The sequence below is a fragment of the Taudactylus pleione genome, unplaced genomic scaffold, assembly GCF_031769625.1.
Source record: "Taudactylus pleione unplaced genomic scaffold, aTauple2 ptg000329l, whole genome shotgun sequence".
Taxonomy (NCBI): Eukaryota; Metazoa; Chordata; class Amphibia; order Anura; family Myobatrachidae; genus Taudactylus; species Taudactylus pleione.
The window spans coordinates 13,804,910-13,817,841 of NW_028284730.1; the positions used below are offsets into that span (position 1 = coordinate 13,804,910).

Below are 12,932 nucleotides of genomic sequence, written 5' to 3' on the forward strand. Positions count from 1 at the left end.
TCTGGTATGTCCTCTGTGTACACTGTATATAATGGGGATCTGGTATGTCCTCTGTGTACACTGTATATAATGGGGATCTGGTATAGCCTCTGTCTACACTGTATATAATGGGGATCTGGTATAGCCTCTGTCTACACTGTATATAATGGGGATCTGGTATATCCTCTGTCTACACTGTATATAATGGGGATCTGGTATATCCTCTGTGTACACTGTATATAATGGGGATCTGGTATATCCTCTGTGTACACTGTATATAATGGGGATCTGGTATAGCCTCTGTCTACACTGTATATAATGGGGATCTGGTATAGCCTCTGTGTACACTGTATATAATGGGGATCTGGTATAGCCTCTGTCTACACTGTATATAATGGGGATCTGGTATAGCCTCTGTGTACACTGTATATAATGGGGATCTGGTATAGCCTCTGTCTACACTGTATATAATGGGGATCTGGTATATCCTCTGTGTACACTGTATATAATGGGGATCTGGTATATCCTCTGTGTACACTGTATATAATGGGGATCTGGTATAGCCTCTGTCTACACTGTATATAATGGGGATCTGGTATAGCCTCTGTCTACACTGTATATAATGGGGATCTGGTATATCCTCTGTCTACACTGTATATAATGGGGATCTGGTATATCCTCTGTGTACACTGTATATAATGGGGATCTGGTATAGCCTCTGTGTACACTGTATATAATGGGGATCTGGTATAGCCTCTGTCTACACTGTATATAATGGGGATCTGGTATATCCTCTGTCTACACTGTATATAATGGGGATCTGGTATAGCCTCTGTGTACACTGTATATAATGGGGATCTGGTATATCCTCTGTCTACACTGTATATAATGGGGATCTGGTATAGCCTCTGTGTACACTGTATATAATGGGGATCTGGTATAGCCTCTGTGTACACTGTATATAATGGGGATCTGGTATAGCCTCTGTGTACACTGTATATAATGGGGATCTGGTATAGCCTCTGTCTACACTGTATATAATGGGGATCTGGTATAGCCTCTGTCTACACTGTATATAATGGGGATCTGGTATAGCCTCTGTCTACACTGTATATAATGGGGATCTGGTATAGCCTCTGTCTACACTGTATATAATGGGGATCTGGTATAGCCTCTGTCTACACTGTATATAATGGGGATCTGGTATATCATCTGTCTACACTGTATATAATGGGGATCTGGTATAGCCTCTGTCTACACTGTATATAATGGGGATCTGGTATAGCCTCTGTCTACACTGTATATAATGGGGATCTGGTATAGCCTCTGTCTACACTGTATATAATGGGGATCTGGTATAGCCTCTGTCTACACTGTATATAATGGGGATCTGGTATAGCCTCTGTCTACACTGTATATAATGGGGATCTGGTATAGCCTCTGTGTACACTGTATATAATGGGGATCTGGTATATCCTCTGTGTACACTGTATATAATGGGGATCTGGTATATCCTCTGTGTACACTGTATATAATGGGGATCTGGTATATCCTCTGTGTACACTGTATATAATGGGGATCTGGTATAGCCTCTGTGTACACTGTATATAATGGGGATCTGGTATATCCCGTGTGTACACTGTATATAATGAGGATCTGGTATGTCCTCTGTGTACACTGTATATAATGGGGATCTGGTATGTCCTCTGTGTACACTGTATATAATGGGGATCTGGTATGTCCTCTGTGTACACTGTATATAATGGGGATCTGGTATATCCTCTGTGTACACTGTATATAATGGGGATCTGGTATAGCCTCTGTCTACACTGTATATAATGGGGATCTGGTATAGCCTCTGTCTACACTGTATATAATGGGGATCTGGTATAGCCTCTGTCTACACTGTATATAATGGGGATCTGGTATATCCTCTGTGTACACTGTATATAATGGGGATCTGGTATGTCCTCTGTGTACACTGTATATAATGGGGATCTGGTATAGCCTCTGTCTACACTGTATATAATGGGGATCTGGTATAGCCTCTGTCTACACTGTATATAATGGGGATCTGGTATAGCCTCTGTCTACACTGTATATAATGGGGATCTGGTATATCCTCTGTCTACACTGTATATAATGGGGATCTGGTATATCCTCTGTGTACACTGTATATAATGGGGATCTGGTATATCCTCTGTGTACACTGTATATAATGGGGATCTGGTATAGCCTCTGTCTACACTGTATATAATGGGGATCTGGTATAGCCTCTGTGTACACTGTATATAATGGGGATCTGGTTTAGCCTCTGTGTACACTGTATATAATGGGGATCTGGTATAGCCTCTGTGTACACTGTATATAATGGGGATCTGGTATAGCCTCTGTGTACACTGTATATAATGGGGATCTGGTACAGCCTCTGTGTACACTGTATATAATGGGGATCTGGTATATCCTCTGTGTACACTGTATATAATGGGGATCTGGTATATCCTCTGTGTACACTGTATATAATGGGGATCTGGTATATCCTCTGTGTACACTGTATATAATGGGGATCTGGGATAGCCTCTGTGTACACTGTATATAATGGGGATCTGGTATATCCTCTGTGTACACTATTTATAATCAGCAAGAAATCTACATTTATACTGTTAATATTATGAGGAACCGTGGGGCGCTCTATTTGTGGAACGCACACCCATGGATATTTTGGCAGTAATATCTTCAGCAGTTTTTCTCTCTCCTTTATCTCTCAGAAAGGCAGTTTGTGTCCCTCTCAGGCCAGGAGGCATGGATTACTTCTCTTGAGGATTGTCCTTATGTGCACAAGGAGAGATTCCCACAGGACTTCTGGCCAGAGGTACAGACAATAGTATAGCGGTTTACACCTTTCAGTACAGTGGAAACTGTGCAAATGATCAGGGGTCCACCTGCTGTCACCGTGTATCGGGTAACTTCTGCTTTAACAATTGCCTTCTTGAAAGCTCAGATAAAGCCATTTATTTGTCACGTTCTGTACTTCCAGTACTTTGTACAGTAGGCCGCTTCTAGTAGTCCTTTATTAGAGCCTTGATTGCAGTTGGCACAAGGACATTAGTTAGGAGCTCTCTTTCTAGCTGGGCTCTTTTGAATTTAGATTTCTCATGCTTTCAATGTAAATTTATACCTGGACTGATCTTTGTAGGGGTTTTATTTTAAATTACCATCTTAGAAAATTTAAGATGTCCTTTTTTTCTGCTATGGGGTGTTACTAACCGCAGCCCACGTGCTGCCACTGAACTCATTTTCCCAGCATGACGAGCAGCTTACTGGAGGGCTGTAGGTTGTCCTTCATTCCCTTTTCTGTTTAGTTGTGCAAGCGCTTACATGACTATTTTACGGAGGGAAGACAATTTGTCAGTCAATGAGCCTTAACAAATGGTAAGGGCAAGCATACAGTATTTTGGTCATCGATCGGACTTGGAGACAAGAAGGTGCACAAGTGGCATGGATAATGCTAAGGGAGGAACAAGAGGAATGAGGGCCCTTCCCATGAGGCACAGGTGGCATGGGATAGTGCTAAGGGAGGAACGAGAGGAATGAGGGCCCTTCCCATGAGGCACTGGTGGCATGGGTAATGCTAAGGGAGGAATGAGGGCCCTACCCATGAGGCATAGGTGGCATGGATCGTGCTAAGGGAGGAACAAGATGAATGAGGGCCCTACCCATGAGGCACAGGTGGCATGGATAGTGCTAAGGGAGGAACAAGAGGAATGAGGGCCCTTCCCATGAGGAACAGGTGGCATTGGTAATGCTAAGGGAGGAATGAGGACCCTACCCATGAGGCATAGGTGGCATGGATCATGCTAAGGGAGGAACAAGATGAATGAGGGCCCTACCCATGAGGCACAGGTGGCATGGATAGTGCTAAGGGAGGAACAAGAGGAATGAGGGCCCTTCCCATGAGGCACAGGTGGCATGAATAATGTTAAGGGAGATGAGAGCCCTATCATGAGGCACAGGTGGCATGGATAGTGCTAAGGGAGGAACGAGAGGAATGAGGGCCCTACCCATGAGGCACAGGTGGCATGGATAGTGCTAAGGGAGGAACGAGAGGAATGAGGGGCCTACCCATGAGGCACAGGTGGCATGGATAGTGCTAAGGGAGGACCAAGAGATGAGGCACAGGTGGCATGGATAGTGCTAAGGGAGGACCAAGAGATGAGGCATTGAGTGAACAGTTGGTGGAAGAACAAGGGGGAAAAGAAGGTTAAGTGCCTTGAGGTAAATGGAGATTAGGAGGAGGACTTTAAAGGATTTAATGAAAATCTCTCCTGTCATTTGCACATTTGCATTTTATCTAGTAACAAGCCCTTTGCCACTACTGATGACACCAGGAGAGCACATGTTAAGCTAGTATGAGTGATAGAAAGTCAGAATTGGTGAAGGAGTGAGTTCCAGAGGAGGAGGCAGGCATGACAGGAGGTAACCTGGGTGGAGGTGAGGTGTGTGTACAGAAATGATTTTGGATGTGTAAGAGGGGGTGGTGGAATTAATTATATGTTTGTGTAAGGAAATTAAACTGGACTGTAAGCGGTATAAAGAGTGATTGAAGTTGGTTGCAGAGGAGGAGGCTGACACTGAGCAACAAGAGAGGACATTAACAGTAGCAGCAGAAGCATTCAGGGTATTGCTCTGTATTACAGAGGACAGGTGAGTGAGGAGAGTCCAGGGAGGAGGAGGTTACAGTAGTAGAGTTGGGAGGTGATGGGTGAGTGGATAAGTGTCTCGGTGCCATCACTAGTGAGAGAGGGCCTGATTCTAGATATATTAGGGAGGTGGAAATGGCAGGAGAGATATTTTGAGGTTTAAAGGAAAGGGAGGAATTGAGGATGATACCCAGGCAGCAGACTTGATGGACCGCAGTGGGGAGATGATGGACCATGGAAGCGGGGAAAATAATGAGTTTGGCTTTAGTTATTATCGAGTTGGTTATGATAAATGGCATATTTTACTATATCTATAAGCCAGAGCGTCTTCTATGCGGCCATAGCTGTATTACTCTGTATTGTAGGATGCTACTCACACAACACACTAGTATTACGGAGATTTACACCAATAGTCGGGATGCGGTTATTTTAAGTCAACTTTACATGAGCAACAATGTGCATTGGACAGGGTTAGGAGAACGACTAGAGTCTATAGGTAAGCATCAGGTATTCAGGGGAAAGTCCAGCGCTGGCAATTTCTTAATTCCTTGTTGAAATGATAGACCTTGTAACTACTAGTTTGGTGGCTATTTGTATGTAAACGTGTGTACCATTGTGTCTCCATATTCATGGCTAGTCTCTGGCTTAGCGTGAGCTCTAACATGCTCCTGTTGTGTCTGCAGTTTGCGTGGACCCGCAAAGGATTCATGAGGACAAAGTGGCTGATGCACAACAGGTATGTATGTCGCAGTCCCCTGCTAATGGCTTTCTGCTAATGACACATGCACCTGTTACATGTGCAGGTAATGACAGCCAAACCCTCCCCGTTCTGATGCTCAGAGCAGTGTGATTGTGCTGCAGGTTGGCAATCACTGTGATAAATGTGTTTGTATTTGACTCATATCTCCAATAATGAGCAACCCTTGATCCTAATACTTCCTTGAGCTTGATGCACTGCAGTCATGTCTACTGGCTCAAGTGTACAAGTCAGAGCTTTCCTGGTGCCAATTAATTCTGCTCTCTATGCTCTATGTGCGGGGGAAGGAAGGGAGGGGGGTACAAAAATCATAATGTTACTTTGCAGGTGATAGAGATATTCTAAGTAAGGTTTATTTTCAACTGTTGTTTAAGTGATTTTTTACTTTATATCCATAATTATTAATTTTATAATTTAGCAGATTTACCAAACAATAACTTCTGGACAAAATATTTACGGCGTATCCTCTTCAGCCTATGCAACATGCTGTTCTTAAAGTAATACACCAGTACTATGTCATTAATAAGGCTTATTGCATCAGTAAGGAAATCTACTGGCTGTAACTGAATTCAGCAAAAATAGCCATAAAATCAAAGCAATATAAAAAGTCTGGTTCTGAGTTGGGAGCAGAGCAGACAAAGCAAGTGACTGTGCACCTGGACAAACCATGCTGTACTGCAGCAGTGGCTCCTACCCTCTTGCATGAGGGGTCTGCCGCTGGTGGTCCGGCTGTCTGGTCCCCGCACCTGCACAATGGATTTGGCAGGCACTGGGACCAGTGTCATAACACAGTGCGCATAACACCGGCTTCTGCAAGCGGTGTCTGCTGCAGCCCCTAGATGCCGTGAAGGGCTGCCCAAAAGGCAGAGCAGAAGCTTCCACTGGGCAGTGTGTGCTGCGAGGAGGGCAGTGTGTGTGTGCTGCGAGGAGGGCAGTGTGTGTGTGTGTGCTGGGAGGAGGGCAGTGTGTGTGTGCGCTGCGAGGAGGGCAGTGTGTGTGTGTGCGCTGCGAGGAGGGCAGTGTGTGTGTGCGCTGCGAGGAGGGCAGTGTGTGTGTGCGCTGCGAGGAGGGCAGTGTGTGTGTGCGCTGGGAGGAGGGCAGTGTGTGTGTGCGCTGGGAGGAGGGCAGTGTGTGTGCGCGCTGGGAGGAGGGCAGTGTGTGTGCGCGCTGGGAGGAGGGCAGTGTGTGTGTGCGCTGGGAGGAGGGCAGTGTGTGTGTGCGCTGGGAGGAGGGCAGTGTGTGTGCGCTGGGAGGAGGGCAGTGTGTGTGTGCGCTGCGAGGAGGGCAGTGTGTGTGTGCGCTGCGAGGAGGGCAGTGTGTGTGTGTGCGCTGCGAGGAGGGCAGTGTGTGTGTGCGCTGGGAGGAGGGCAGTGTGTGTGTGCGCTGGGAGGAGGGCAGTGTGTGTGCGCGCTGGGAGGAGGGCAGTGTGTGTGCGCGCTGGGAGGAGGGCAGTGTGTGTGCGCGCTGGGAGGAGGGCAGTGTGTGTGTGCGCTGGGAGGAGGGCAGTGTGTGTGTGCGCTGGGAGGAGGGCAGTGTGTGTGCGCTGGGAGGAGGGCAGTGTGTGTGTGCGCTGGGAGGAGGGCAGTGTGTGTGTGCGCTGGGAGGAGGGCAGTGTGTGTGTGCGCGCTGGGAGGAGGGCAGTGTGTGTGTGTGCGCGCTGGGAGGAGGGCAGTGTGTGTGTGTGTGCGCGCTGGGAGGAGGGCAGTGTGTGTGTGTGTGCGCGCTGGGAGGAGGGCAGTGTGTGTGTGTGCGCGCTGGGAGGAAGGCAGTGTGTGTGTGTGCGCGCTGGGAGGAGGGCAGTGTGTGTGTGCGCGCTGGGAGGAGGGCAGTGTGTGTGCGCGCTGCGAGGAGGGCAGTGTGTGCGCGCTGGGAGGAGTGCAGTTTGTGTGCGCGCTGGGAGGAGGGCAGTGTGTGTGTGTGCGCTGGGAGGAAGGCAGTGTGTGTGTGTGCGCGCTGGGAGGAGGGCAGTGTGTGCGCGCTGGGAGGAGGAGGGCAGTGTGTGTGCGCACTGGGAGGGCAGTGTGTGCGCGCTGGGAGGAGGGCAGTGTGCGCGCTGGGAGGAGGGCAGTGTGCGCGCGCTGGGAGGAGGGCAGTGTGTTGAGACGTAAATCAGAAAATGTGAGACCACCGTGCCTATAATGTGGGGGAGGGCTGGGAGCAGCCAATAATATTGTGCCTAGGGGTGGCCTGACCCCGTAATCTGCCCCTGCATTACTTTGTGGGAATTTGAGCTGATTAAACATTTTAGGACCAATTCTGAGATTTAAGCAAAGCACAAGAGCAGGTAACTGTGGGCCTGATTCAGCTTGGATCGCAGTTGCTAATACGCACGCAATTAGCCGATTGTTGCATTCTGCACATACATTGCAGTGTGCGTGCACAAACTAGCTATTGCGATCGTGTCTGGGATCGCAGAAACTACGCAGACCCCTCGTAGAGTGATTGACAGGAATCACCGTTTGTGGGAGGTGACGGGTGGGGGGTCTGGGAAATGTAGGTGAGCCAGTGTGTTCGTAAGCCGTTGCAGGGGCGTGTATAAATTAGCCACTGCGATGCCATACGCAGTGTGAGGTCTCATAGCGTACGTGGTTGTTAGCAATTCCTGAGTAAGGTCAGGGCTTGTGCACGTGAGGCTGCGATGGTACTCGATTGTACCGATGGTTTCGCTATTCTGCTAAGCATTATGGATGTGTGTAAAGTAAAGTGGGCGTCCTTATGTAGTGCTCAGTTTGCATTGCGATCACAATGGATTAGCATATTATCGCAGTTGAGCTGCGTGCGTACGCATATTGCATTCTGTAGTGAAACAGGCCCACTGTCAGTACTTGTGTTTGCACCTCGACTGACTTTTACCTTGGTGCTCAATGTTCTGTGACTGACCCCTGCCAATTGTACCACTGTCTGTGTTCTTATGTTTTTAAGGCTATTTGACCTTGTGAATCTTCACCTCTTCCACGATGCTTCAAATCTTGTGTCGTGTGACTCCTCCCCATCCATGTACAGTTCCAATCGCAGAAGAGCGTTATACCATGTGCTGGCCAGGTACCAGATATTGTCTAATATAAGCTGTACCTGAGATCTCTTCTGTTAGGAGCTTGTTCCCACGTCAGTGGTATGTATATAGAGAAGATCACATTTGCTGAGTGACTTTGTGTATGCTGCAAATTATCTTCTTGTGATCACTTTCTGAGAATCTAAATGGAAGGAGTTAGGAGGAAAAGGACCATTGCTGACATTTAGGTGGTATCCTACCTCTATGGTAAAACCACTCCATAATTCCCTTCCTTCTATCTCCGCTTTCAGTAGGTGGCATCACACGTGTCTGCATTAATTAATATCTTCCCCAGGTTACAAGATGACTCTGATGCTCCGTTTTTTCTGTTTGGAGATTTTAATTTCCGTTTGGACTTGAAAAGCCTCATTCAGGTGTGAATATCATGAATGGAAATGACTGTAATGGTTGTCTGCTATGTCATATGGAATACAGTATACTGTGTGATAGAACATTATACTGCCTGTTGCAGGCTCAGGGCTGGCCCCCGAGTGTCCCCGGTGAGACAGATGGACAGACTGTTGCATATGAACAGGATGGAGAGGTCAGACTTATTCTGTCACTATTATACCGGTCCCAAGCTCTCAGAGCATCTACACATTTCATATCACACATTATTAAATAGTTTATTAATGTTTGCACTCATAGAGGCTTATGTAGGGATGGTCCAAAATGGGCGTAATTTCCGCTAAATAAATGGGCACAAACATAGCATAAATCTACCCATATGCAGATCAGTACATAACTACATATTTATACGGCCCCATACCAGCAGCATATCCATCAGGTTTATGCCAGACATGCATTGCTTACTTACTTACTTGTTTCTGTCCATTTGTTTTGCTTGTGAAAATGCATTTATTATTAGTCATGCTAAAACCTATCTAATACAACAGAAACAACTCCCCATCCCACTTACTAAAAGAAACGATTTGCTAAACCAGGTGCACAAAGCAATAATATATGCCCGAGCAATGCAGAAAGCTCCTATCAGCATCAGTGATGCATTTGCAATCATCCAATCACAAATGATTCATTGTTATCCTCATCCGCTATTTGTACCTGCCCCTGGCCACCTGCAAATATATACTTGTCTGTTCTGTATGTATTCAGAATATCTCTTCCCTCTCCCGTCCCACCTCTGTTGGCTGAAGCAGGTACTATAGGGGCATATGTATCAAAGCTTGATGTGAGATAAAATTGTGAGATTTATATCACAAACCAATCAGCTTCGTCTTACATTTTGCATGCTGTGTTTAAGAAATGATAGTTTGGAGCTGATTGGTTGGTGATATACTGTATATTTGATTTTATCTCACATCAAGCTTTGATACATATGCCCCATAGTCTCAGTTTTCTGGGCTTGTGCAAAGTAGTATAGAGTGCTCACTCTCCAGCAGCCACATCTAATACTCCTGTTTCTTTCACACCTTTCCATGTTGCACATTTGTTCAGTTCTCTTTTCTTCACTTCTTTATTTGCTTTCCTTCAGTCACATGCCTGCTCTTCCTTCCTTCCTTCACTCCATTACTTGCCTCCAACTCACTTGCTTTCACTTCCTCTACTCTCACTCATCTGCATTCTAGTGCTTCTCTCCTTTACTTCATTCAGATACCTGTCTTCCTATTGATTACTCCCTCATCTGCCTTTATTACAACTTGTCCTGCTTGAGCTTCCTTCGCTTTATATGCAACCCTCCCTTTCTTGACTCCTTTGCCCGCCTTCCCTTCCTACACTCCCTTTCCTAATTGCTTTTTCACTTTACTCCTCCTGCCATAACTATTTCCTGCCCCTTAATTGCCTCCCTTATGTCATTCCCTTTCTACTTCAGGGTCCATATGGTATCCACAGGATACCTTGGGGTATAGGCGATGACATCGGGCACCACAGAGTTAAGTTTTCAGCCCCCCAGGATGCACTGGGGTCGTCCTCCTATACCCCACCCCCGAGCCAAGGCAAATCAGTTTCATAGGTGACCGGCTCGAAGTTGGATCACCTTTAACAGAGGGGGCCTGTTATGGCCCTTGAAGTTCTTTAAGGCAGCTGTGGCTGCACAAGATGAGTTGCACAGCATAGATAGTCAGTACTGACGTCTATGCTGTCACTCCTCCACCCCGCCGGACCAGAACGCCGGTACTGATCTGGGGATGCTGGTGGGTGTCTGGGGTCCCAGCTAGCGGGGACTGTGGCCGGATTCAAGGGGGCAGGTAAGCGACTGGGTACTGCGAATGATGTGTCGTCTGATGGCGGTGACATTTTTTACCTATCTGACCAGGATCCCCTCTGCACTAAGGAGGCGGAGTCTAAGTCTTAGGTCTCTATACCTGGCCTTATACGGGCAGTCTGTACGGCCTCGGTTATTGAGGATGGCGATCCCCCTGTGGCCAAATCCAAATACGCCTTCTTTAAGGATTTTGAGGTTGATGCCACTGTATTTTCCTCTATCTGGTCAGCTAGTGGATCATTTAGAGGTGGCGTGGAAAAAACTGGGTAAACAGTATCAGCCTCAGAAACGTTTGGCTTTTGCATACCCCTTTGCAGATAATTATTTCTCTAAGTTCGAATCTCCTCCACAAGTGGATTCTCATGTAACACGCATAGTGAGGAGTGCCACTTTGCCCATGCCCTCCATGTCCTCCTTAAAGGATGCTACGGATCGCACGGTTGAAATATGCCTGAAATCCATTTATTCCCTTGCTGGAGGGGCGTCCAGACCGGCTATGGCCGTGTGTTGGGTGGCCAGAGTCATGGAGCGTTGGGTTGATAGTTTGGGGGCGTTTCTGGACTCTGACTCTTCTGTGGAGCAGGCGGAGTTAGTGGGCAATCTCTGAGACTCAGCCACGTACATTAATGAGGCAGCCTTGAATATCGGTCTCCTCACCTCCAGAATCTCCTCGGCAGCTGTGGCCGCTCGTCGCACCATATGGTTGCGCTGTTGGAAAGCGGAAGCAGATTTGGAATGCTTGCCTTTTAATGGACAGGTCCTGTTCCGCACTGATCTGGACAAGATAGTGGCACTCTGGCAGCAGCTAAGTCTGCATGTCTGCCATCGACTACAGTCCCATCGGGGTCTGGTACTTCATCCTTTCAGCCCTGCAGGGCCCAGAGTAAGTCCAAAGTGCAGTCCTTTCCGAGATAGGCCAGGTCCAAGAAGTCTACCAAGCCCAAGAAACATGCTTGGAGTACAAGATGCCCCACTCCCAAGTCAGACGATAAGCCTTCGGCCTGACTGACCGGGCCTCCTTTTTGGGAGCTCCCAGAGTGGGAGGCCGCCTGCTTTGGTTCGCCCAGTGTTGGTGCCTGACTACCAGGGACACTGGGGTACACGAGGTTGTCTCTCGGGGGTCGCAGGCCCCCCAGCAGGTTTTTCGCCACCGGCCTTCATTCAGACCAGAACAAAGCCCTGGAATTACAGAAAGTGTTACTCTATGCTCCAGGCTGGAGTTATAGTTCCTGTTCCGTTCTCCTAGAGGTGCATGGGTTTCTATTTCAATCTTTTTCTGGTGCAGAAACCCAATGGGTCTTACCGACCCATCCTCAACCTCAAATCCCTCAACAAGTCCTTTAGGGTGCCTCGGTTCAGGATGGAGACCCTGTGTTCCATTATACTGGCGATGGAGCATGGGGATTTCATGGTGTCGTTGGACATTCAGGACGCTTACCTGCATGTCCCCATTATCTTAACGCATCAGCAATTCCTCAGGTTTGCAGTTTTGGTCTGGCAACAGCGCCTCGTGTCTTTACCAAAGTCATGACGGTAATGGCAGCCCACCTGCAGATGCAGGGGGTCCACTTGTAGCCTAATTTGGATGACCTTCTGTTGTTAGCAGGGTCTCCAGTGGTCCTCCAGCTTCATCTGCAACTGACAATCTCAGTATGGCAGAATCACGGCTGGTTAATAAACTGGAAGAAATCCAGCCTGGTTCCCTCGCAGAGGATGCTCCATCTCGGGGCCCTGTTGGACTCTCAACAACAGAGGATCTATGTGACGGAGGAAAAGATCTCTGCATTACAGGCAAAGGTACGCAGTTGCCTTCAGAGCCGCCGAGTGTCTATTCACTCAGCGATGAGGTTACTGGGCTCCATGGTGTCACTCTTTGACATGGTGTAATTTGCCCAGTTTCACTCCAGACCTCTGCAGCACTTGATCCTCTCCAGATGGAATGGGTTGCCCAATCGGATAAAGACGCAGACCATGGTGCTTTCTCCAGAGGTTCATCTGTCTCTGGCCTGGTGATTGCAAACGACTCACCTGAACAGGGTACTTCCCTTTTGGGTGGCAAACTGGGTCCTTTTGAAGATGGACGCCAGTCTCCGAGGCTGGGGAGCAGTCACGGGTCCCACACTTGTTCCAGGGCAGGTGGACCCCGGCAGAAGCTGCGCTTCCAATAAACATCTTGGAACTTCGCGCGGTATTCAATGCTCTCCAGCAAGCAAAACATGT

At 47.8% G+C, this 12,932-nt stretch overlaps 1 protein-coding gene across 8 annotated transcripts in view; it reads left to right on the forward strand.

Annotated features, from left to right (window-relative positions):
* Window positions 1-12,932, forward strand: part of LOC148509393 (inositol polyphosphate-5-phosphatase A-like) — a 72,130-nt gene that overhangs the window by 54,668 nt on the left and 4,530 nt on the right. For 7 of the 8 annotated variants that reach the window (XM_088443437.1, XM_088443440.1, XM_088443435.1 and 4 more), the window contains 5 exons: window positions 2,748-2,851; window positions 5,363-5,415; window positions 8,359-8,478; window positions 8,784-8,862; window positions 8,961-9,032. In XM_088443437.1, the coding sequence (XP_088299563.1) occupies window positions 2,748-2,851; window positions 5,363-5,415; window positions 8,359-8,478; window positions 8,784-8,862; window positions 8,961-9,032 (428 nt within the window). Of the gene's footprint in view, window positions 1-2,747; window positions 2,852-5,362; window positions 5,416-8,358; window positions 8,479-8,783; window positions 8,863-8,960; window positions 9,033-9,943; window positions 10,327-12,932 lie in introns of those variants that run through there. The other variant, XM_088443439.1, reaches the window with a different exon arrangement.